Raw genomic sequence first — 21,606 nt, 5'->3', positions numbered from 1 at the left:
ACATTATACACGATATTTATTACACACGTATATATGATTCAAAGAAGACGCTATACTCATATAGCTACTACATCATACATTTTATTTATTTATTTATTTATATTATGCGTCTTTGTCTTTGTTTTGGAGAATCAATTCATCCATAGTTTAACAGTTTTGAGTGCAGAAACATTTCCAATCATGGCAAGTGCCACTAATTAAGTGCGCTTTGTTCTTGCAGTGATCATCACAGCTAGCATCTGTAAAGCATACTCCCCTGTATGTATCAGCCAAATGCTCACAAGTCTTTGCCTCTGTCACCACTATTTCTTCTGCATACCAATACAAATGTTAATTATAAAGTAATCATGAATATTGAACTAAGGAATGATGATTACTTACGTGCAACAAAGAGAACGAGAAAGAGGAAGGACAAGGCAGCTACTGAATTCTTCTCCATGGCTCAAGTAGTGATGATGAATGTATAAACTGAATATAAGACTCAGTTAACTTAATATGTTATGTGCGTGTTTGATATATATGTGAAGATCTTAAGAGAGATATATATAGCCCCATGAGCCTTGACTAGTAAGAGTTTTAGAATATAAAATATCTTGGAAATGAAAAATCAGAAGATTGAAGAAACGGCAAGAAACAGATACGTGGCAACTGGCAACATATTTTATCAACGAGTTTGAATTTTCATGGTGAAGAGTCAATAATGTGGGGCTTTTACCTGTGAAGCTTTAAGCTTATCAACATTTTATGCTAGATAAAAATAGAATAAATGACAATATATGACACAAGTACAACATAGTAGTTTTGATTTTATTTTAGGTTAAACAAAAAGATTTAATATTTTAAAAATTTTATTTTTGTCACATAATTTTTTGAAATCATTTTTTTAAAAAATTAATTTTATTTTAAAGATGTAAAATTAATTTCAAATCATTATTGATTAAGAAGAAAATTAGATGGAAAATAAATTAAATATAATTTATAATATTCTAAATACAAATAGATAAAAATATTAGTAGACATAGTTAGTTAATAATTTAGTAAATTTTTATTAAATTTAAATATATGAAATATTATTGACTAAAATTTTAAAGTTAGTCGACAAATTTAAACCCTTTTAAATTTAAATTTCAATTATCAAGTTATCATAGTAGGATATACAGTCATACCACAAAATTTGCCCTCCTCATTTCATATTCAATGACTCAAGGTTCAAGGGTTTTCTCAAGTCACTCTCTCCTATTCAAAATTAGGGTTTGCACTTTATCAAAAGAATTTGAATCTCTAAGGCCTCAAATGGATCACTAGGTGTCTCATATGTCTCAAGGTATCTCCATGTCAATTATCAAGCTTCAATCCCAAGGATTTCTCATTTAAATGCTCAGGTGATCCACAGTCGACTAGTTTGACCTAAAAGTCAACTATAGTCAAAGTACAGTCAAAACTCCTAACTTTCAGTAGACATCAAGTATTTGAGGTTATACCCATCATTTGATCAAAAGTTGATCATGATCCATTAATAAAAACTCAGAAATGAACAAATTCAAAAGGTTCAAATTAGGATTTTTTTAGGAGAAAGTCAACTCAACTTTGACTGGTCATAACTTTCACATGGAGTATCAAAAATTTCCCAACCAAAGCCTATTTTGAAGTAAATTGAATTCTCTACAACTTTGTCTCTCACAAGCCAAGGCCAGAAATGCTTCATTTGGGAGATATGGTGCAAAAGATTACAGGTCCTCCAAAAAGTCAACAAAAAACACCTTTTGGGTCAAAGCTCATAACTTGAGAATGAAAGTTTCAATTGAGATGAAACCAAAAAGGTCATTTAGAGGACTCTTTAAGATTTCTAAAAAGTCTTAGAACACTCTCATATCTTAAAAATTGAGGGAGACATGCTTTGTCAAAGTTGATCGATTTTGGAGGGAAAATGTGAAGCAAATAAAGGGTTAAACTTGGGTTTTTTCCAAATGGGCCTATCCTTTTAAGTGCCAAACATTCTTATAAGAGTACTAAGAATCTCCAAATCCAATGCCACGCCCATTTGAGTTTATTTTATTTTATTTGAATTTTTCATTCATTTAAAATATAATTTAAATCAAATAAATGGAAAGATATGAAAGGATTTGTTTTGGCTATATTTTCCACTTGATTTCAATCATCCAATATACCAAAATGTGAGTCAAATTTCGTGCAAAAGAGATTGGGCAAAGAAAGGTAAGATTTGGAGCAAATTTAGAAAGCTTTATAATATTTTTAAGCAAAATCAATCCTTTCAAATAACATGGTATCCAAGCCCATTAAGAACCCTAATACATTCATATAAATATGGACAACATACCTAATGGAAAGGGGGACGAAACCCTAGCCCTTGAAGCCTCTTCCAAAATCCAAAAAATCACATAAGAGAGGAAAACTTTCATTTTGGGGGTGTGAGCCATTTACCATCTCTGCCAGACATTCTAATTCACTCCTGAGGTGCCAAGGGGTAAGATTGAATCAAGAGCCAAGCCTGGTAACGTCTGAGATGAGTATCTCGTGTTCATCATCTTCACTTATATTCTGATTTTTATTGCTTGCATATCATGGTGTTTTAATTCATGCTAACAGTATATTTGAGTTCATGATAATGTTTAGAGTCGAATGGAACCATTACATGGAAGGTTTAACGCAAGGGTGAAGATTTGCCATGGCTAGGGCATAACAAAGAGAGTCCATCGTTCTCGCAGTTCTAGGCCGTTTCAATCCATAACGATTATACCATTGAATTTGCAGGACCTTATTTGATAGATCTGGGCATTCTTTGCTCTTTACTAACGCGTTTTTCATGGAGTTTTGCTGGCAATCTCAAGGGCGGGGGTTCGAACCCCTGCGACCACAATTTAATTTTAGATACTTGTATCATTCTGATCACGTGCCTGCTACCTGAAGGAGGCTACGGTGCACCCTGCCATCAAGACCTCGGGATCTCCAATGATCCAGATCTAACGTACAGCAGTTGCATCCCTACCATGGAACTCCAAGGACATGCCACACACAATCACAGCCAGGTTTTTCTAGACATTTTTATTTTATTTGATTTAATTATTTAGATTAGATATTAATAAATTATGTTTAGTTTAATCGATTAATATAATTATGATTAAGATATAAAATTAGGATTAGTTAATGACTAGGGTTAGGATTTCTCCCGATTATTCGATTATTCGACTTAATTGATTTAATTAACTTTAATTATAAAAATCACAAAAACCCTAGAAGATTGTTACCAAGGCATTAGGGTTTGCCCAATCCCACTGGCCATTTGGCCAAGATATTAGGATTTTAATTTGTTATTCGTTCCGACTAAATCTATTGGTCGCGATGGGTAATAATCGATTATTTAATCATTTAATTAAACATAAATTAAATAAACTTATTTTGCTAATTGGTTTTAACCAAATCTATTGGTTACGATGATTAGCATTTCCTCCTTAAAAATTCGTTATTATTTTTAATCAAAGCTATTGATTATGAGGGATAACGATAAAAATTAAATAATTAAAATACATCTATTTGCTGTTAGTGATAATCGAACCTATCGATTAGAATTGTTAGCAATCCTCTACTAATCTATTAATTATGGTGATCAAATCTATTGATCATTGCGATTAATAGTACATATTAAACCAGGGTTGTACGCCAAATTCAAACACATTTAAAACACTCAAAATTCATCTCTTCAATACTGCGAATTCAAATTTGCGATAAGGTAACTCAGAATACCTTGCAAACTACGGATTTTTATCACTTCGATAAGGTAACTCAAAATACCTTCAAACAACCCCATACTAAAATCTAAGGCGTACAACCCTGCCCCGAACTACGTAGACTCTGATCCTCCATAAGGAGGTACGTAGGAACTTGGCAACAAGGCGAGTCCCCTTCCCTAAAATTCTCATTAGGTTTGAATCTTGTCGTTCGCCCTATTCACTTCTTTAGCTATTAACCTGAATATTTTAGCCATAAGCCTTTACCTCAATTCAAAACCTTAGGAAAGGGTTAAGGGTGCCTAACATCTTCCCTTGACCTGATTATAATAATCTTACCCAGATTTCTTAACTGCGTAGGGTTTCCTATTCGCCCTGGTAGAATAGGTGACGACTCTAAATCTTAATTTTTAGGGCAGGTTGCTACATATACAATATAGTATATCCACGAAAAAGTAGGTTAAACTCGTATTAAGAAGGAATTAAATTGTTAATCACATTCATAGTTGCTCAAGAATATTGTTTATGTTATAATTTTTATTGTAGGCGCGTCGTGGATAGACTCACAATAGATTTTTGTGTATAAGTGTGAGTTGTTAGTTATATATTTTTTGAAAAAATGGAAATTGAACACTTTATAAGTGAGAGGATTCATACACCTATCACTTTAAGATTTTAGGTTAATATGTGGTGTCTCTTTCACTTGTGTGTTGCTTTTGACTCAATATGTTCATGAAGACCCAACACTTAGAAAGTGAAAAGACACTTTAAAAGACTAGGTTTTAGGGAAAAAAACTAATAGGTTTTGACCGCTAATAGAGATCAATGCCCAAATATTGAGTCATATATTAATGCACATGCTTCAAGGAGTCAATTATATGTGGAATATAAAGCAATTACTCATGATATGATACTTTTGATTTGAGCTATGCAACTACTTGATTTGAACTATGGTTAGTTTTTAAAAGTTTGTTTTATCATTATTCGAGTCAAATATAATCATGATTCGAATTATGGTGTCTTATGATTCGAATCAAAAACATATAGGCAAAATCTTGATTTCCAATTTAGTTTTTTATTTGAATCAACTATATATGTTTAATCAAGCATAAAAAATACAATATTTTAAGTTTTCTAACTTGTGATTCAAGACATACTTGTGATGAGTTTTGACTAACTTGTTCATGATAAAAACATTTGAAATGGATCAAATCTACTTATTAATTGTAAGAATTTACACAATTTACAATCTATAACGAGTGATCAAATTAGAATTAAATTAATCAAAACAATAAATCAAGTTACAACAAATCGGAAAATATTTCAAAAACATCAAAACATAGATGAAAAAGAATGAGGATAACATTGTTACCGACGTCGCAATTTCACCAATGATATGTTTTCCTTTTAGTCGTGACACAAGGTCCCAAACTTCATTTCTTTGAAATTGGGTTAGTTCACTACAACAAAAAACTCATTTTACTTCGGTTGTAAATGGGGGTTAACCTCGGATCAGTATGTGTGGTAACGAAGAACGATAAGAAATATGCGTCATTTTTTACCTCGGTTGAGGTTCTATCGAGGGTAAAGAATTAATGGTCATGAGTTCGATACCCAACAACTGCATTTTTGTCATTTTTAGAACTTGATGTCGCGCCACACATTTTCTCTCAGTTATAAGAAAATCTGAGGAAATAGAGTAGTATTATTACCTCGAATTATAATTTTACCCAAAGAGAAATAATTGTTATTTAATTTTTTTTCTTTAATTTTATTTTAACTTAACTTTTTTTTGCCCATTTCTAAAACAAAAACATTATACATTTTTCCCATTTAACTAAAAGAAACATTGTACAAAATATATTTATTGTTTACACCAATTGCTAAGCCAAAATGGCACAAACACTACAATGTTACAACAAAACTAAAACAAATGATTAATCAATAAAAGCAATAACCAAAATGTAAATTCGTGTACGCCATCCAAAAGTTCTCTTCTAGAATTTGTAATAGGTCGTTGAACACCTATAATTTGAGCAAAATTTAAAACCAATCAACAACATTAAATTTTTAAACCATTTATCTCAACAACAACAACAACATTCAAAATTCATTCTTCAACAACAACTTCAAACTTCAATATCAACACCATGAATCATATAACACTTACTTTAGGGGTTTTTAATTTTCTGACTTTTACTTCTAAAACCATGCAACATAGGGTATCCAACTTCGACATCTTTATATGTTGGAAAATAAATATTAGTGAAAAGAATAAAAAATTAAAATGAATAAATATATATTACTGAGTGATATAAAATATTTACTTATTAGTTTTCTCATATCTCCTCTTGATGATCATGACGAATAGCATGAATATCGTATGAATCATTTTCTTCAGATGAGACGTACATGTGTTACAAAAAAAGTGATCTCAAAATTTTAATCTTGATTTTCATCACTATCAGGAATATGTTTTCTTTGTGGAACAGTTGATCACCTTATGTTAGAAGGATTAGTGACTAAAAAAACTTGTTTTGCTTGAGATGTTATAATGAATGGTTCATTCATATAAGCTGTCTTTCAAAGGTTAACTAGTGTGAATCTGAATTCATCAGTTTATACACTAGTGTCACTGTGAATCCACTTTCACTTAAGAAATTGGATCACTCCATTCTCTTACTCTTTATTTTATCTAAAAATTCGTAAATTCATCAGCTTAAACTCTATGTGACATAGATCTTTTTTCGGTCACTTCACCATGCCAACCCTATTTCATGTAATTTTGAATAATTTCATCACAGCCTAAATGATTGAATATAACATCCCTTGGATGTTTTTGCATATTTCAGCATTTTGTACAAGGACGTCGAAAAATCTCATTATCATTAGAAAGTTTTTTCCGCGAATTCAAGAAATTGAATCACTCAATTCTCATATTATTTACTTAATCTATTGGCTTTCAAACAACTATGTTCTGTAATCATATACAACTTCTAAAAATAAAATAAAAATCGTAGACAACCAACAAAAATGAACACACCATAATAAAACAACAATAACAATGAACAAGAACAACTACAAATACCTAAAAACAACACTGAGCCTTGTAAGCATGTATATGGACTATCCTGAAAAGGAGCACTGACAAGCATTGAAGTGGATTCTAAGGTACATAAATGGGTCTCTAAGTAGGGGTCTAATTTATCGTGAAGACAATGCTACTTATATGATCACAAATGCATTGTCAAGTTACAAGTTTTTCCATTATATGCAATTGATAAAGTTGCGTGAAGAAAGCTAGGTTGTTCCCTTAATGTTGTAGAGTTTGTACCATGGTGGAATTTGTGGTAATTAGATCGAACTCTAGTCTAGACAAGGGTTGGTTCGATAGAAGTCAAAGTCTTGCATATTGTAGTCAAAGTCTGTTCAAGCATGCAATTGTCAAAATATGTTTTATTGTTAGCATGTCGAATTGGACCAGTCTGTTAGCCAAATTGCTTAAATTATCTTGTTAATTAAGTTAGTTTAGTAGTCTATAAATAGACTAGTTCTCTCATGTTGTTGAGACAATATTGGTTATTGTTATCCACTTGAAATATTTTAACCTTAATTGAAAAAGTGAGTAGTAAAAGAGTTATAACCAATCATTATTTCTTCTTTCCCCGTATCTCTCTTTCGTAAAATTAAAGGGTTTCTTGTGTTAGTTCTAGATACTCAATTTTCTCATATTTTTAATTTGTTCTTGACGGTTCTCGTTACAACAATATTGTTAAGAGTTTACATCTCGATTTTAAGGAAAACCGAGGGAACACAAACGAGATAAAAACAAGGTTCTATTTAATTAAATAAAATATAAATCAACAATGTTAGTTTTCCTGAAATTTGATGGATAAGATGATTTATTAATTAAGGGCGTCATTTTGATGGTAAACAAAACATAAAATTTCTGGAATTGAGAATCGAAACTCAACTCTTAAGCTATGTTTTTTGTTGATTTTTTATAAAATCGGTGTATAAGATTTATTTATTTTTTAAATAATAATAAATGATGCATTTCATGATTCCTCCCATATTCTTTAATAATATATATTTATATTTTAATAATACATACTTATATTATTAGTGTAATTAGTCTTTAAATTTATAAAATATAAACTTAAAATATTTTCTACTATTTAATATAATTAAAAAAATCATTATTAAAATAAGATAAAAAAACACTGTTAATAAAGTTATAATAAAACGGCCCTATGTCTTTCTATGTTACTTCTTTTAATTCCTTTATTTCCAAGTCTAGCCCTTTATAAACTACATCACCCAACTTAGTTGTTAATTAGATAAGAATTCACCTTAGATAAGTTCTTCTCTTACTTTCTGTTACTATAGCAAAACAAATACCGTAAATGACAAACAAAAAAGAACCAAAAGTTAGTATCCAAACTTGAAAACGAAATTATTGATTAATAATTCTTTTATTTCATATGATACATAAAGTGCATAACTAGTGCATTATGCACGATATTTATTACACACACATATATGATTCAAAGATGACGCAATATTCATATACATAGATGCAGTGCTAGCTACTAGGGCATGCATTTTATTTATTTATTTATAATATGATTCTTTGTCTGTGTTAGAGGATCAATCCATCCATCTGAGTTTTTAACAGTTTTGAGCGCAGAAACATTGTAAGTTATGGCAAGTGCCACTAATTAAGTGCGCTTTGTTCTTGCAGTGATCGTCACAGCTAGCATCTGTAAAGCATGGTCCCCTGTATGTATCAGCCAAATGCTCACAAGTCTTCGCCTCAGTCACCACTATTTCTTCTGCATCAAGATACCAATACAACAAAAATTAATCACCAAAGAAATTATGAATTTATGAATATTGAACTAAGGAATGATGATTACTTACGTGCAACAAAGAGAACGAGAAAGAGGAAGGATAAGGCAGCTACTGCTTTCTTCTCCATAGCTTAAGTAGTGATATGAATATATAAACTTAATATATATGATTCACTTTACTTAATATGTTATGTGTGTGTTTGATATCTATGTGAAGATTGTAACACATATATATATAGCCCCATGGGGCTTGACTAGTAAGAATTTTTAGAATATATATCTTGAAAATCAAAATCCAGAAGATTGAAGAAACGGCAAGAAACGGATATGTGGCAACATATTTTATCACCGAGTTTGAATTTTCATGGTGAAGAGTCAACAATGTGGGGCGTTTTCATGTAGAGCTTATCAACATAACTAATGCTGGATTAATATTTATGGCATAAATGACACTATAGGACACAGATACAAAAAGTAGTTTCTATTTTATTTTAGGCAACAAAAAAAAATAGGTTTAATATTTGTTGTCCTTTATTTTATATTCAAAGAGCTTCCTACCTACTCCATGATGTGCAAAATGATCCTAAAATAAAGCTACCTCAAAAAGATACAGCAAATGCAGAGATCCTTCATATGGGAGAGATAATGAAGATGTCATTCATAAAATCCACTGGAAAAATATCACCCGTACTAAGAAACAGAGAGGTTTAGGACTAAGAAATCTCACTGACGTGAATAAGGCTTGCATTGTTAAATTGGTTTGGAAGTTTAAAAGTGGTGAAAGAGCTTCGTGGTGAAAAGTGTTGGGGAGTTTCTAATGAGACCAATTCTAGGAGAGGGAGACACCACATCTCAATTCAAAACCTTAAGGTGGTAAATAGGTGGTCATCACTTTTATAAATTCAACATTTCACCCCTTCATAACAATGTGAGACGTTAACCATTCACACTTGCACCCAAAATTCTCTCTCATAAGTGTGAGTCTCCCACATCCTATAATAGGATCCATCACTGGATCCAGCTCCTGCTCCCCAACCAAGTCGAAACACGGCTCTGATACCATTGTTAGGAAGTCCGGGAGAGTCGGGAACACCAATGGAACTGATGTTCCAAGACTACAGAGAGGGAGACACCAAGGTCCAAGGTTTTCAATTTTGAATTGAGATGTGGTGTTTCCCTCTCATGTGGTCTTGAACATTGGTCTCATTGGTGCTCTCGACTCTCCCCGACTCTCCAACAGAGTATCAGAGTCTGATTTGACTTTGTGGGAGAGCGGGAGCTGGATTCGGTTTTGGATCCTGTTTATAGGATATGGAGGACTCACACGGGTGAATTGTGAGTGATTAAAATCCAACATTGTCTATAAATGGGTAGAATTGTTAGATTTATAAGAGAGATGACTCATTTACTTAACATCTGAAGATTTTTGGTTGATATGTAGTGTCTCCCTCTTCTGTAGTCCTAGAACATTAGTCCCGTTGGTGCTCCCGACTTCTGCAGATTTCTGCTAGTTTTGCTGCCTCTGAATTTGCTACTCCAAATATTTATGACTCTCATTTACGGAAGACGTTTCATACTGTGTGGAATAAATTTTCAGCTCTGTCATACAGGTTCATAGGCAATGGAAAACTCATTAAAGCGTGGCAAGACCCTTGGGTAGCTACTAGCTAGCATTAGGTAGTATGTTGAAGGATTATATGCAGAATCTCAATTCTAAGATAGACCATTTAATTGTGGCTGAGCTGATCAATGAGCAGGGAGACTAAAATTGAAGCTTGCTTGATAAATTATTTGATAATGACATCAAGGAAAAAATTGATGTTATTCATCCTCCTATTACTAATGAGGACCTTAACACTTGCATATGGGCAGGAATTAAAAATGGTTAATTCACTATTGCTTCTGCACTAAACTGTTTTACTGAGACCTCCTAATAGATTCAAAGCGTGGATCGGAAGAGGATGTGGAAAATTCAACTCCTAGAGGAAAGCAGAATTTTCTAATGGCAAGTTGCTCATGAAGGTATCAAAACGAAGCAGCTCTTGGCCAGGAGGCACATTGGAGACCCCTACTCAGGGGCGACGCTAGGGCCCGGTCAGGATGGGCGCTTGCCCAGGCTCGGGCCCAGTAGTTTTTAGCCCATATGTTAAAAAAAACATAATTTAAAAAAAAAAATGAGAGGAAAAGGTTTTGGAGCTTATTGCTTAGTCGTAGTTTTTAGCCCATATGTTAAAAAAAAATGAGAGGAAAAGGTTTTGGAGCTTATTGCTTAGTCCCTCAATCTCTTTCTCTTACTCTTTTTGCCGCGACATCCCAAGGTGGGGTTTACAGTTGTTGTTTCTTCGGTAGAGACATTATGGTACTAAAGCTACAAGTGAAGCATAACCTATACTTACAAAAAACTGCCGCTCAAATTTCGTGGCCAACACCGAACTACTTCGTCCGTCGGCGAACATAGTACTACTGCTGCCTTTTTCACTTTCATAAATAAGGTAACATATACTCTTAAGTTATGTTAAAGTAGTAACATCTTCTTTAAAAACAAAAAATGCTATACAATTATAAGAAAATAAATAATGAAGCGGTGCATTGTGATTGGTTGGGATAGTTATCTAGTTTTTTGTGGCTCTCATTTCATGAACTTTCTCAACAACACTAGTACATTTTAATTTTTGTATTCATTTGCCAATATACGTATTGAATTGAACATAGAATTCTTAATTAATGAATAATAATTTTAATACTACATGACTATTAAACAATATATGATTTGATGGGTTTGTAGGTATTGTTTTTGCTTTATTGAATGGTAATGAATTCTTATAATATCACATTAAATTGGTAATGATTTAATATTTGGTATTTATTCACTTTCTTTGCTAGCTTAGTAGGGATGTCATATTTTTTATTCAATATTTTCTTTCCCTTGGTTTACAAACTCATTGAATTAGTTTTGATATTCTCGGTGTCGACAACATCCGTTGAAAGAGTTTTTTCAACAATGAAGATTGTCAAGTCTAAATTGCGCAATAAGATCAACGACGTGTGGTTCAATGACTTAATGGTATGTTACACTGAGCGGGAAATATTCAAGTCACTTGATGATATTGATATTATTTGAACATTCACCGAAAAGAAGTCTCAGAAAGAACATTTGTCTCGTGATTTTATTTAACACCCTATTGTAAGGTTATCTTTCATCTCTTTTATTCTGTTGGATGACTATTTATATATTATATACAATGACTTTGCGTTATTTAAATTTTTGCCCAGGCTTTATAACTTTCTGGCTTCGCCACTGCCCCTACTGTGTAGACTGCCCAAGCATTGTAGAGGATTTCTTACGTGCACTCCGAGACTGCATGCACCAATGCGAAACCAGCGTGGTCAGCGCTTGCTAGTAAGCAATTCTGGAATCTCTTCTTCAGCTTGTAATTATTGGAACCGGTCTTGACGGGACAAAATAAAATCACTTTTTTGATTGATTCACGGTTCTCGCTGCTCATTATTCACTCGAGTGATTCAATCACTCTTTGGTTGCAAGACAATTCGTTCGCACAATGATTTGACAAGAAAAGAAATCTTTGAAATAGAAATGGGGAAGAAAATAGAAATTAGATTTTGGGAGAGAGAGGAAGAAGAAGGATTAGAAAATTTGCAGAATTTCTCTTTGTTTTTAATTCTCAACTGTAAATTTCTCTATTCTTCATTTACAATTGGAGGGCACCTCCCTATTTATAATGAGACTGCTTACTTATTATACAATCTCTAATTAAAAAACAGACTTACAAACTTACAATATGTACTTGACTTACTGTTGAATACATACTTCTATCATTTATACTCAGCTTCGACTCTATTGAATCTACAATCATGTTTAACACAAAAAATTACATATTTAACATACCACCTAATTCATTGTGTCTAAACTATCTACATTCATCATAGTTCTCAATCTCTTGAACAATTCCACCTTCACAACCTTCGTCAAGATGTCTGCAATTTGATTTTCAGTCTTGCAATGTTCCAAATTCATCTTCCCATTCGATACATGCTCTCTAAGATAATGTAATCTCATTTCGATGTGTTTGCATCTTCCATGTGCTATCGGATTCTAGGCTAAATTGATAGTAGACATGTTATCAAATTGATGATCATTGCTCCATGATTCTCACCCACAATTTCTTCGATTAGATTTAACATCCATGTTGCTTGGCATGCACAAAGACAAACAGCTATGTATTCAGTCTCACATTATGACAGAGCTATGACGGGTTCCTTTCTTGAACTCGAAGTAACTGGTGTAAACAGTATAAGTTTTTATCAGATTTTTCAAAATAGCCGCTAAAAATGCATACTGGGTATTTACAAGTTGCTGGTAAAAATGCATATATCCTACCACATATTTAAAATCGCTGATAAGATATAATCTTAAGGGTTAATACCATTTTACCCCCCTGCCATATAGGTCTTCTCTGGTTTTGCCCCCTGTAATTTATTTTTTTTGAAAAACAACCTTGTCATTTCAAAAAGCTAACTTTTTAGCCCCTAAAGTCAAAATCCGCAGGAAAATCTGAAAGAAAATCCGCAGAAAAGCTGCAGATTTTCCTGCGGATTTTGACTTTAGGGGCTAAAAAGTTAACTTTTTGAAATGACAAGGTTGTTTTTCAAAAAAAATAAATTACAGGGGGCAAAACCAGAAAAGACCTATATGGCAGGGGGGTAAAATGGTAATAACCCTTCAAAAAATATCGGTAGGGCAATATTGTTTTTTATTTTTTGGTTTTTTATGTGTGTAGTGAAATGAAGAAGAAGAGACGGAAAAAATCTTACCAAGTTTGAGCAAGAGAGTAGTTACTTAAAGCTCTTGAGGAGAAGTGGAGATGATGGAAACAGTCATCCGAAAACAAAGGCGGGTAGAGTAATCCCCACCAGTTCTCCCTACCTAGTAAGGACAAAACAAGCTACTAAGTCCTCCAGGTAGAGTAATCCCCACCAGTTCTCACTACCTAATAAGGACAAAACAAGCTACTAAGTCCTCCGACTAGTCCTCACGATAATTACCACTATCTTAAGTACCAAATTTTTGAAATTTCCAATAAACTATAACTACGTACCAGATAGATATTTGGGTTAAATAAGTTTTTCGTCCCTATAAATATTTGAGTTTTCATTTTTAGTCCCTCAAAAAATTTCCTTCAACTTTTCATCCCTTAAAAATTTTCCGTCTCAATTATTAGTCCCTGACGTCAGATTCCACTAACGGTTGCTTATGTGGCAGCCTACGTGTGATTAATTTTTGTTTTTCTTTTAAATTATGTTGTATTAAATTAGCTTAGGTGGTATTTACTTCTACATTCAGAATCCCTAATTCTACGTTCAAAATCCCTAATCCAAAAAACATTTCAGAATCCCTAATAGAAAGGTGTGGTCCCTTGTGTTCCCTTCAATCCCTCAGCGCGCCCCTGTGGTCCCTCCATTGACGAAGATTGCGCAGCTTGTTGCGGTTCCAAGAACGACAAGGTAAGGCCCACTTCAATATGTTTATTCTTTGCAGTACTAATAGTATCTCCTAGTAATGATAGTAATAGAAAACGCTTCCAACTGTATTACGTACCTGAAAGCTAGGGTTTATGAAATTTCTTAAAAACTGAACCTACCTTTGTTTTTTCTTGAAACGTGTAGGAAATGGGTTTATTTAAAGTAGTTTTCTATACGAAAGGTTCTTTTGTAAAGGATGAAGGGTTAACATATGAAGGGGGGAACGTTTATGCTGTTAGTGGTCAAGACCCAGATTATTGGTCATATTTTGAAGCAGTTGACTTGATTAAGGATATGGATTCTGCATTTAAAGTCGAAGATGTTAAGATGTGGTGGAAGACAGAAAAGGAAAGTCTTGGAAATGATCTTAAACCATTTGATAATGATGTTGATGCAAGTAAGTTAGCTGTGTGTGCTGAGGAGAATAAGTGTGATGTCGAGATATACGCAGAGACAAGATTACCTGGTAGTGAGAAGACTTTCATGGAGAGGTTAATAGGGAAAGAAAAAGGCCATGTTGTTGATGAGGAAATTGAAGAGGTTAATAGTGAATCATCTGAGGACTCATTGAATGGCATACACTTTGAAGACAGTGAAGAGGAGAGAATGCATGATTTTGATGATCTCATTGGTGAAGGTCCAAGTCATGTGGAGAAGGGGGGAAGAGCTGGGATTGATGATGCTGGTAATGGTGTTGGTGCTGGGACAAGTAATGTGCATGATCCTGTTGGTGCTGGGATCAGTCAAGGTGCTAATTATCTTCTGTAATGGCAGGTGAAAGCAATGATATCACCAAGGAAAAAGACTGCTGTTGTTACATCTCCTACAAGAAAAAGTGACAGGCTTAATACATTAAGGACAAAAAACATAATGGGGCCTGGAAGGGATGCAGAGGAACCACTTGTAATTCCTGAAGATGATGAAGAAGAAAGTGTAGGCAGTGCTATAGGGTCAAGCAAGTGGGAAGACATCCAAAGGAACATGACTCAATGAAGACCTATTATCTTTATGTATTTTGATTGAAACTTATAAGCAGTGCTATTTTGACTATGTACTTTGTTTTGGTAATGCTGTACTATTATGTACTTTGTTTTGGAGCTTTACTTTTTGGTACTTTGCAACTACTATAATGGAGCTCCACTTTCTATGTGATTTGCAACTTAAGTAATGTGATCCTTATGTTACATTCATGTTATCCTTGTATTCTGCCAATTTACCAATTATAATTAAATCTTGCTAATTATGAGCTCTACTTTTTTATCACTAATGATTTTTAAGAGTAAATTATGCAGAACATAACAATCTCATTTCATTGAAAATCAACTTAACATTACAACACTACCACCATCACAAATGACATTACAAAGTTAATGAGATAAGAAATAATTCAGCAACTAGAGTTCATAACAAGATACACATTTAGGATAAAGGACACAACAAGACAAAACATCTTCAATCTCCCACGAAATTTCTCTGTTTTCAACTTCATCTTCAAGTTCTTGCTCTTCTTCCTTGATTCTTCATACAAGAACTTCATATGATTCATTGCCATGGCTGATGATTCACTGTTCATCGAATCTGCACCTTCAGTTCCAACATGGTCTACAAAATCATCATCCCATATGAAGAGATCACACGTTTCTGCACTCCTCCAATTAGGGCATCTCCAAAACAACCTACCCTTGTTTGGTCCATTCTTGCAGAGATACGACACCATACGAACATGACAACCACATAACTTCCCAACACCAGATTTGACCGAAGCACTTGACATGATGGAGAGCAGAAAGAGAAGGAGATCAAAAGGATGAAAAAAACAAGCAATGAGAAGATGGGGGACACGATTTTAGTATATAGGAGATGAGGAAGGAGAGGTAGAAGAATAACGTGAAGAAGAATATACAAATTTGTGAAATTAGGGCAACTGGTGAAATTAGGAATCCCATTATAAACTAAGCTACTAATGCCACGGTGTCATTGCAGAATTTAAAAGAAAAACAAAAATTAATTACACGTAGGCTGCCACATAAGCAACCGTTAGTGGAATCTGACGTCAGGGACTAATAATTGAGACGGAAAATTTTTAAGGGATGAAAAGTTGAAGGAAATTTTTTGAGGGACTAAAAATGAAAACTCAAATATTTAGAGGGACGAAAAACTTATTTAACCCTATTAAATAATTCGATAAAAACTCGTACCAAATTTTACTACCAGTTTTTTACGTTGTAGCAGAGCAAAAGATATTGCTTTTGAGAGAGGTGAATAATGAGAGGAAAAGTTTCACTTTCATTCTTTTTAACACTCTTTTCTATTACTTTCGTTTAACTTTCTTTTTCAGTTCAAAGAAAGCCTAGCAACAATTTTTTCATCCCAACTTGGTCTTCTTGAGAAACATGTACTTATTTGATTTTTTTTCCGCTTCTGGCATTTGAATTTCTAAGGAAACATGCAGGATAGACATTAGAGCGTTAGTCCTCCTTAGGCTTCCCCCTGTTTTCAATAGCCTCTCTCATCTGAGGGAGTAACTCTGTTTCCAGCAACTCCTCAGGCACATTCTATAGACCATAATAACAGTGCATTATATCCATTAGTACGCATCTGAAACACGTGTTTTTGTACCGTTTGCATGCATGTATTTCCAGAATCCGGTGCAGTTTTTTAGAACAGCGGGGTGAGAAAAGTTATGGCCAAAAATATTGAATCAAAGGTGGAAAAAGAAAAGATGCCAAAAATGTAAAATGGAGTTCAACAATAGATTAGAAAACTTAGACATCATATTAGTGACTAAAAATCATCTAAAAAACCACAATATGGAAGCACCCCATCACTGTACAGGACCATCAATGATTATTTAAGAAAACAAACCATCCAAACTTGACATAACTGGCTTTATGAGAGGTGATTAATGGGAAAAACATCTTTACTTCCAGTTGAAGTCTTCTTTGTTCCTATCTCACAGGAATTTTTCTATATTTGTGATCAATGATGCCTTGGGCACAGCACCGATAATTGCATCTTTCTTTTCACCGTCCTTGAAGAAGATGACAGTTGGAATACTTCGAACCCCATACCGAGTAGCAGTTGAAGGACTCTCATCAGTATTGAGTTTGTAACACTTGAACTTACCTACATATTCCTTTGCCAGCTCGTCAATTAAGGGATGCATCATTCGGCAGGGACCACACCATGGAGCCCAGAATTCGACCAACACTGGAGTTTCAGACTCAATTACAAGGGATTGCCAATTTTCATCAGTAATAGAAGCAACTGCAATATAACCAATGAAACGAAAAGTTTAACCCTGCTAAGTACTTCGTTAAGATATGCAACAATTCACTGAAAACATAAAACAGAAGATAGTTACTACTTTCATTACAATTTTTCAGTGATACAAAAATCCTGAACTACAAAACCTGTCAACCAGGTGATGATAAACAAAGCAAAAACCAGAAAAATACAAAGGGCGTCCCAATGTGACGATCCCATCAGGTGCAGTCTGTTATGAACATATTTTTGAGGCTAAGAGAAATAGAGAGAAACTGCACTAAAAGAAGCTAACAAATCTAAAATTAACTTTTCCATTCATTTCATTTGATCCTCATTACATTCACCAACCATCTATTTATAACATAAGCATAACCTAATTCTATTATCTAGATCCTTCTAGAAGATGATGACTCACTACTATTAATTATAATGAGCTTATAGAACTTGTGCATAATTCATTACATTCCACCGATCTTGGAAAACACACCTTGTCCTTAAGGTGTAATAAAAAATAGTAACAATAATATTTTCTAACTTATAATTAAACCAAACCTCAAAACTACTAAGCACCTTTCTTGAAAAAATAATATAAAATACATGTGGCATTAAAATTAACAAATAAATAAAATAAAAAGCCACCTGGGCATCCAGGTCATTAGAAAAAAATAAAAAATAAAAAAAATACATGTCACATCAGTTTTTTTGCTGACTGGATGTGAGCGAGGTAAAAAATGAGAGAATTTTGAAATGTTAGGGAAATTCTTGCAACTTTTTTTTTTCAGGGGGTTTTTCAAATGACCCCTATATGGCAGGGGGAAAATAGGTATTAACCCTTCTTTTTTTAATGCAGATTATTAACCCAAATCTATAAGCCGTCCATTATAATTAATAGAGTTGAGTCACTATCCTTTAGAAGGACCTAGATAGTGAGTAATTGGTGTATGCCAATATTATAAATAGGTGATTGTTTAATGTATTTATCATCAATGAAATGAATGAAAATGAATGGAAAAGTTAGTTTTAGAATTGTTAGCATTTTTAGCGTAGTTTCTCTTTTTTTCTCTTGGTAGTAAAACCATGTTCATAACTAGAGGTGTCAATTTAAGGGGCCAATAAATTTAGGCCCTAGCCCCTATAATAAAGGGGCCTAAAATAATTTTAAAAAAGTAAGCCCTCAAATACATAGGGCCCAATGTTAGAAGGCCCCAAAACTTGAAAAAGGGCTATAAGGCCCCAAATAAAATAAAAAACTTAATTTTAAAAAATAGAATAAAATGAAAATATCAAAAAACTAAATAACTTTTAAATAAAAAATTTTAAAATTATGTTTAAAATTTTCAAAAAACAAACTACTTGTTAAATTAGTTTTTTTTTTTAATTAACAAAAAATAAATTAAAAATTCTGTTAAAAAATTCTAGCCCATGATACATATGCTTGAAGGTACTGTTAGTATTCAATATTCTCTAATTTAATAACCTGGTAAGCAAGGTTGGCAGTAGGTGTTAAATGCTAACATTGTTGTGTTGTTTGAACTGATTTGGATTTGGATTTATGTCTATGTATCATGCTGTGGTTTTATTAGCATTAAAAAATGATAACTCCCATTTTCAATTATTTAAAACTAATTAATTAAAAAAATATAGGATACGTGTTTAAAAATTTCACCTCACTAATCTCACTACTTCATTTTATATAATTAATTAATTAGTTGGCATTACCCACTACTTTAATCCACTAATCCAACTTCTTCCATTACCCATTTCTTCTACTTCTTTAGCGTAATGTAACTTCTTAAATTCTCACTATTTAAATCAAATGAACTAAATCACAATACACAGCATAATTTTTTATGTTTATTTTGTAGGTAAAGATTTTGAAGCATCAAAAATAATTTTTTGTGATAATATAATTTAAAAAGTTGAGTTGTGAAGGAGGGTGTGTCAAAATATATATATTCTTAACTTATTTTATGAGGAAATGAAGTTTCTATGAGTTTTTGAAATAAATAAGGCCCCTTCAATGGGGCCAAAAAAAGATGTATTATGCAAAGGGCCTAAAATTTTAGGGCCCAATATAAATCTCAATAAGTGGGGGCTCAATATAATAGGGCTTTAATGGGGCCAAATAGTTAGGGCTTTTAATTATAGGACTTGTTTGACAGCTGTATTCATAACACAGTCTAAGCCTATAAGGTACCTGGATATATGCATTCTTACCTACGAGAGTTTTGGTTTTGTAGGGCTAAGTCTAGATTTTGGTATCTATTTCATTTTTTAAAATAATTGAAAGAGATCATATAATATTTCAATCCCACTAAATTTATTGGTATCAGTGTGTAAATCGATATTCTATCTGGGATTGACACAACCACAACATCACAAAACCCAGACAGAACCCAAGCAACAAATCAACCAACAAAGCACAAAAAATAAATAATTTCAAAACCCTAACGCACAATCACATAGAATCACACAAGCCGATCAATCACGCCAAATTAACAGATCCAAAACAAAACATCAATTTGATTAAAAATCAAAACCTAACCTTCAACAGCCGCAGTATCTCGAGCCTCGCAAAGGACTCTTCCGCCGCGAGAACCGACTCTCGAAGCGAACTGACTCCGAAAACTAATGGCAGCGAGTGGTCTTTGCTTGAGGCCGGTGTAGGGAGGAAACCTAGCAGTGATCGGGCGGCAGGAGAGGGAGGAAGCGGCTATAGGTGGGTGTTGGGAAGAGCGAATAAGGCAGAAAGATTCGAGTTGTACGGTGGCCATGGATGTAGAGAATCGCGGCTCCAGAAAGAGTGTGACAAAAGTGTTGTAGTGATCTATGAAGAAATGTGAGAGTGATGATAGAGACAATCGGAGAAAAAAACGCTATTGGGTCTTTTTGTTTTTGACAAGTTTTTTTGTTTGTTAGTGTTTTTTTTTTTTTTGTTTCTATGTTAGTGTTGTTGGTTTTTTTTGTTAAGTTAATGTGTTTTTTTTTGGTAAATCAACATTGAAATCAAAGATTTTTTTATATTGTCTTCCAAATCAAGAGTTACGAAATTCATTTATGTGTCTTTCCCATTTTTGAAAAGTCGATTAGAAAGAATGTGTGGGTGTGAAGTTCGAATGATGTCTTAATATTATAAGAATTATAAGAATTGTCATAATAAATTAAATCATTTTTTGAGATGTCTATTTTGGCAGAGTGATGATACATGTGAACTATTCATATTCGATGAAGTAAAAGATGTTTATGGTGTTAGAAATGTAAATGGGAACAACTTGAAGGATTTGGAAGTTGTGGAACAAATGAAGGAGTTGCCTAAAGCTTCAAAAAAGAAGAATAAGAAGGTGCAGAAGAAATTTAACTCAGAGGATTATGTTGGGATAGTCAAGTTGTTGTTTTGTAGTTTCTCTATTAATTAACATCTACCTTATAGTTAAACGTAATTGTTGAATGAGAGTCACGTTAGTTTTTTCCAATGTTGTTGATTAGTTATTGTATAATGCAACCATCTAAATGTAATGACTGTTTTTTAATGGAATGTTGGTGTTTGTGACATACTAATCTTATAATGTTGATTAAATTTATCCTTAACGATGTTTAATTTTTAAAGTAAGTCTGAAAAATGGCTCTTGATTTTGGCATAATTTTGCCTGATTTTGGACAACTTAGGTTTTCCTATGATGGCATAATTTGTGGCACAAATTTGATAGGTTGTGGCATAAAATTTGGCAAAATTTTCCATTACTTTGTCAAGCTCCAATACATTATCATATCATTACACAACTGCTATGTTTTTACAGCAATTTCTACCACGTTTTTCAATAAATATTGCTAAAATTAACAACAATTTCTATCATATTTTGACAACAATTTCATAACAATATACATTAATTATTCATTCATGACATTACAAATAAGTTGTTCAAGTTATTCTACATAGTGTTGATACAAACAAGTTGTTAAAAACCAAATACTTTGTTTGTTACATTGACAAAATACAACTGAATGCTTATAGCATATCCAAAATAGATCATAACAAGTGTCTGACAAAATACAACTTCAAAATATAATCACGACTTCAAGTGTTTGACAATATCTTCATTGACATAGCCTTTTGCAATTGCACCCTAACTTTTCATTCTCTTAGCATTCCCAATTGCACATATTGAGGTATCCTCTTCAGGAATTACAACTGGATCTTC

General features: G+C 33.1%; 2 protein-coding genes and 1 long non-coding RNA gene across 3 annotated transcripts; 2 read left to right on the top strand and 1 right to left on the bottom strand.

The window, feature by feature from the left end:
* Positions 1–9,093: 9,093 nt before the first annotated feature.
* LOC131628005 (uncharacterized) lies at positions 9,094–12,340 on the top strand. The gene is made up of 3 exons (XR_009291653.1): positions 9,094–11,091; positions 11,588–11,783; positions 11,873–12,340. It is a non-coding gene; the product is annotated as an uncharacterized LOC131628005 (long non-coding RNA).
* Positions 12,341–13,862: 1,522 nt separating this feature from the next.
* LOC131628014 (uncharacterized) lies at positions 13,863–15,133 on the top strand. The gene is made up of 3 exons (XM_058898882.1): positions 13,863–14,122; positions 14,285–14,866; positions 14,915–15,133. The coding sequence occupies exons 2-3, from the start codon at positions 14,288–14,290 to the stop codon at positions 15,131–15,133; spliced, it is 798 nt and encodes a 265-aa protein (XP_058754865.1). The 5' UTR covers positions 13,863–14,122; positions 14,285–14,287.
* A 1,763-nt stretch (positions 15,134–16,896) lies between these two features.
* Positions 16,897–20,310, bottom strand: LOC131628004 (thioredoxin M4, chloroplastic-like). The gene is made up of 2 exons (XM_058898872.1): positions 19,953–20,310; positions 16,897–17,407 (listed from the first exon to the last, which is right to left on the bottom strand). The coding sequence occupies exons 1-2, from the start codon at positions 20,179–20,181 to the stop codon at positions 17,094–17,096; spliced, it is 543 nt and encodes a 180-aa protein (XP_058754855.1). The 5' UTR covers positions 20,182–20,310; the 3' UTR covers positions 16,897–17,093.
* Between the last annotated feature and the right edge of the window lie 1,296 nt (positions 20,311–21,606).

This window comes from Vicia villosa, unplaced genomic scaffold (genome assembly GCF_029867415.1).
Source record: "Vicia villosa cultivar HV-30 ecotype Madison, WI unplaced genomic scaffold, Vvil1.0 ctg.000418F_1_1, whole genome shotgun sequence".
NCBI lineage: Eukaryota > Viridiplantae > Streptophyta > Magnoliopsida > Fabales > Fabaceae > Vicia > Vicia villosa.
The sequence above is the reverse complement of the archived record's forward strand: the minus strand, read 5'-3'. Positions and strand labels throughout refer to the sequence as shown.

Bases quoted from the DNA above. Each gene is read 5' to 3' on its own strand.
- LOC131628014 (XM_058898882.1), top strand. From the start codon at position 14,288: ATGGGTTTATTTAAAGTAGTTTTCTATACGAAAGGTTCTTTTGTAAAG. The intron at 14,867-14,914 runs GTTGGTGCTGGG...CTGTAATGGCAG, and splicing joins CAAGTAATGTGCATGATCCT to GTGAAAGCAATGATATCACC.
- LOC131628004 (XM_058898872.1), bottom strand. From the start codon at position 20,181: ATGGCCACCGTACAACTCGAATCTTTCTGCCTTATTCGCTCTTCCCAA. The intron at 17,408-19,952 runs GTTAGGTTTTGA...GTTATATTGCAG, and splicing joins AGATACTGCGGCTGTTGAAG to TTGCTTCTATTACTGATGAA.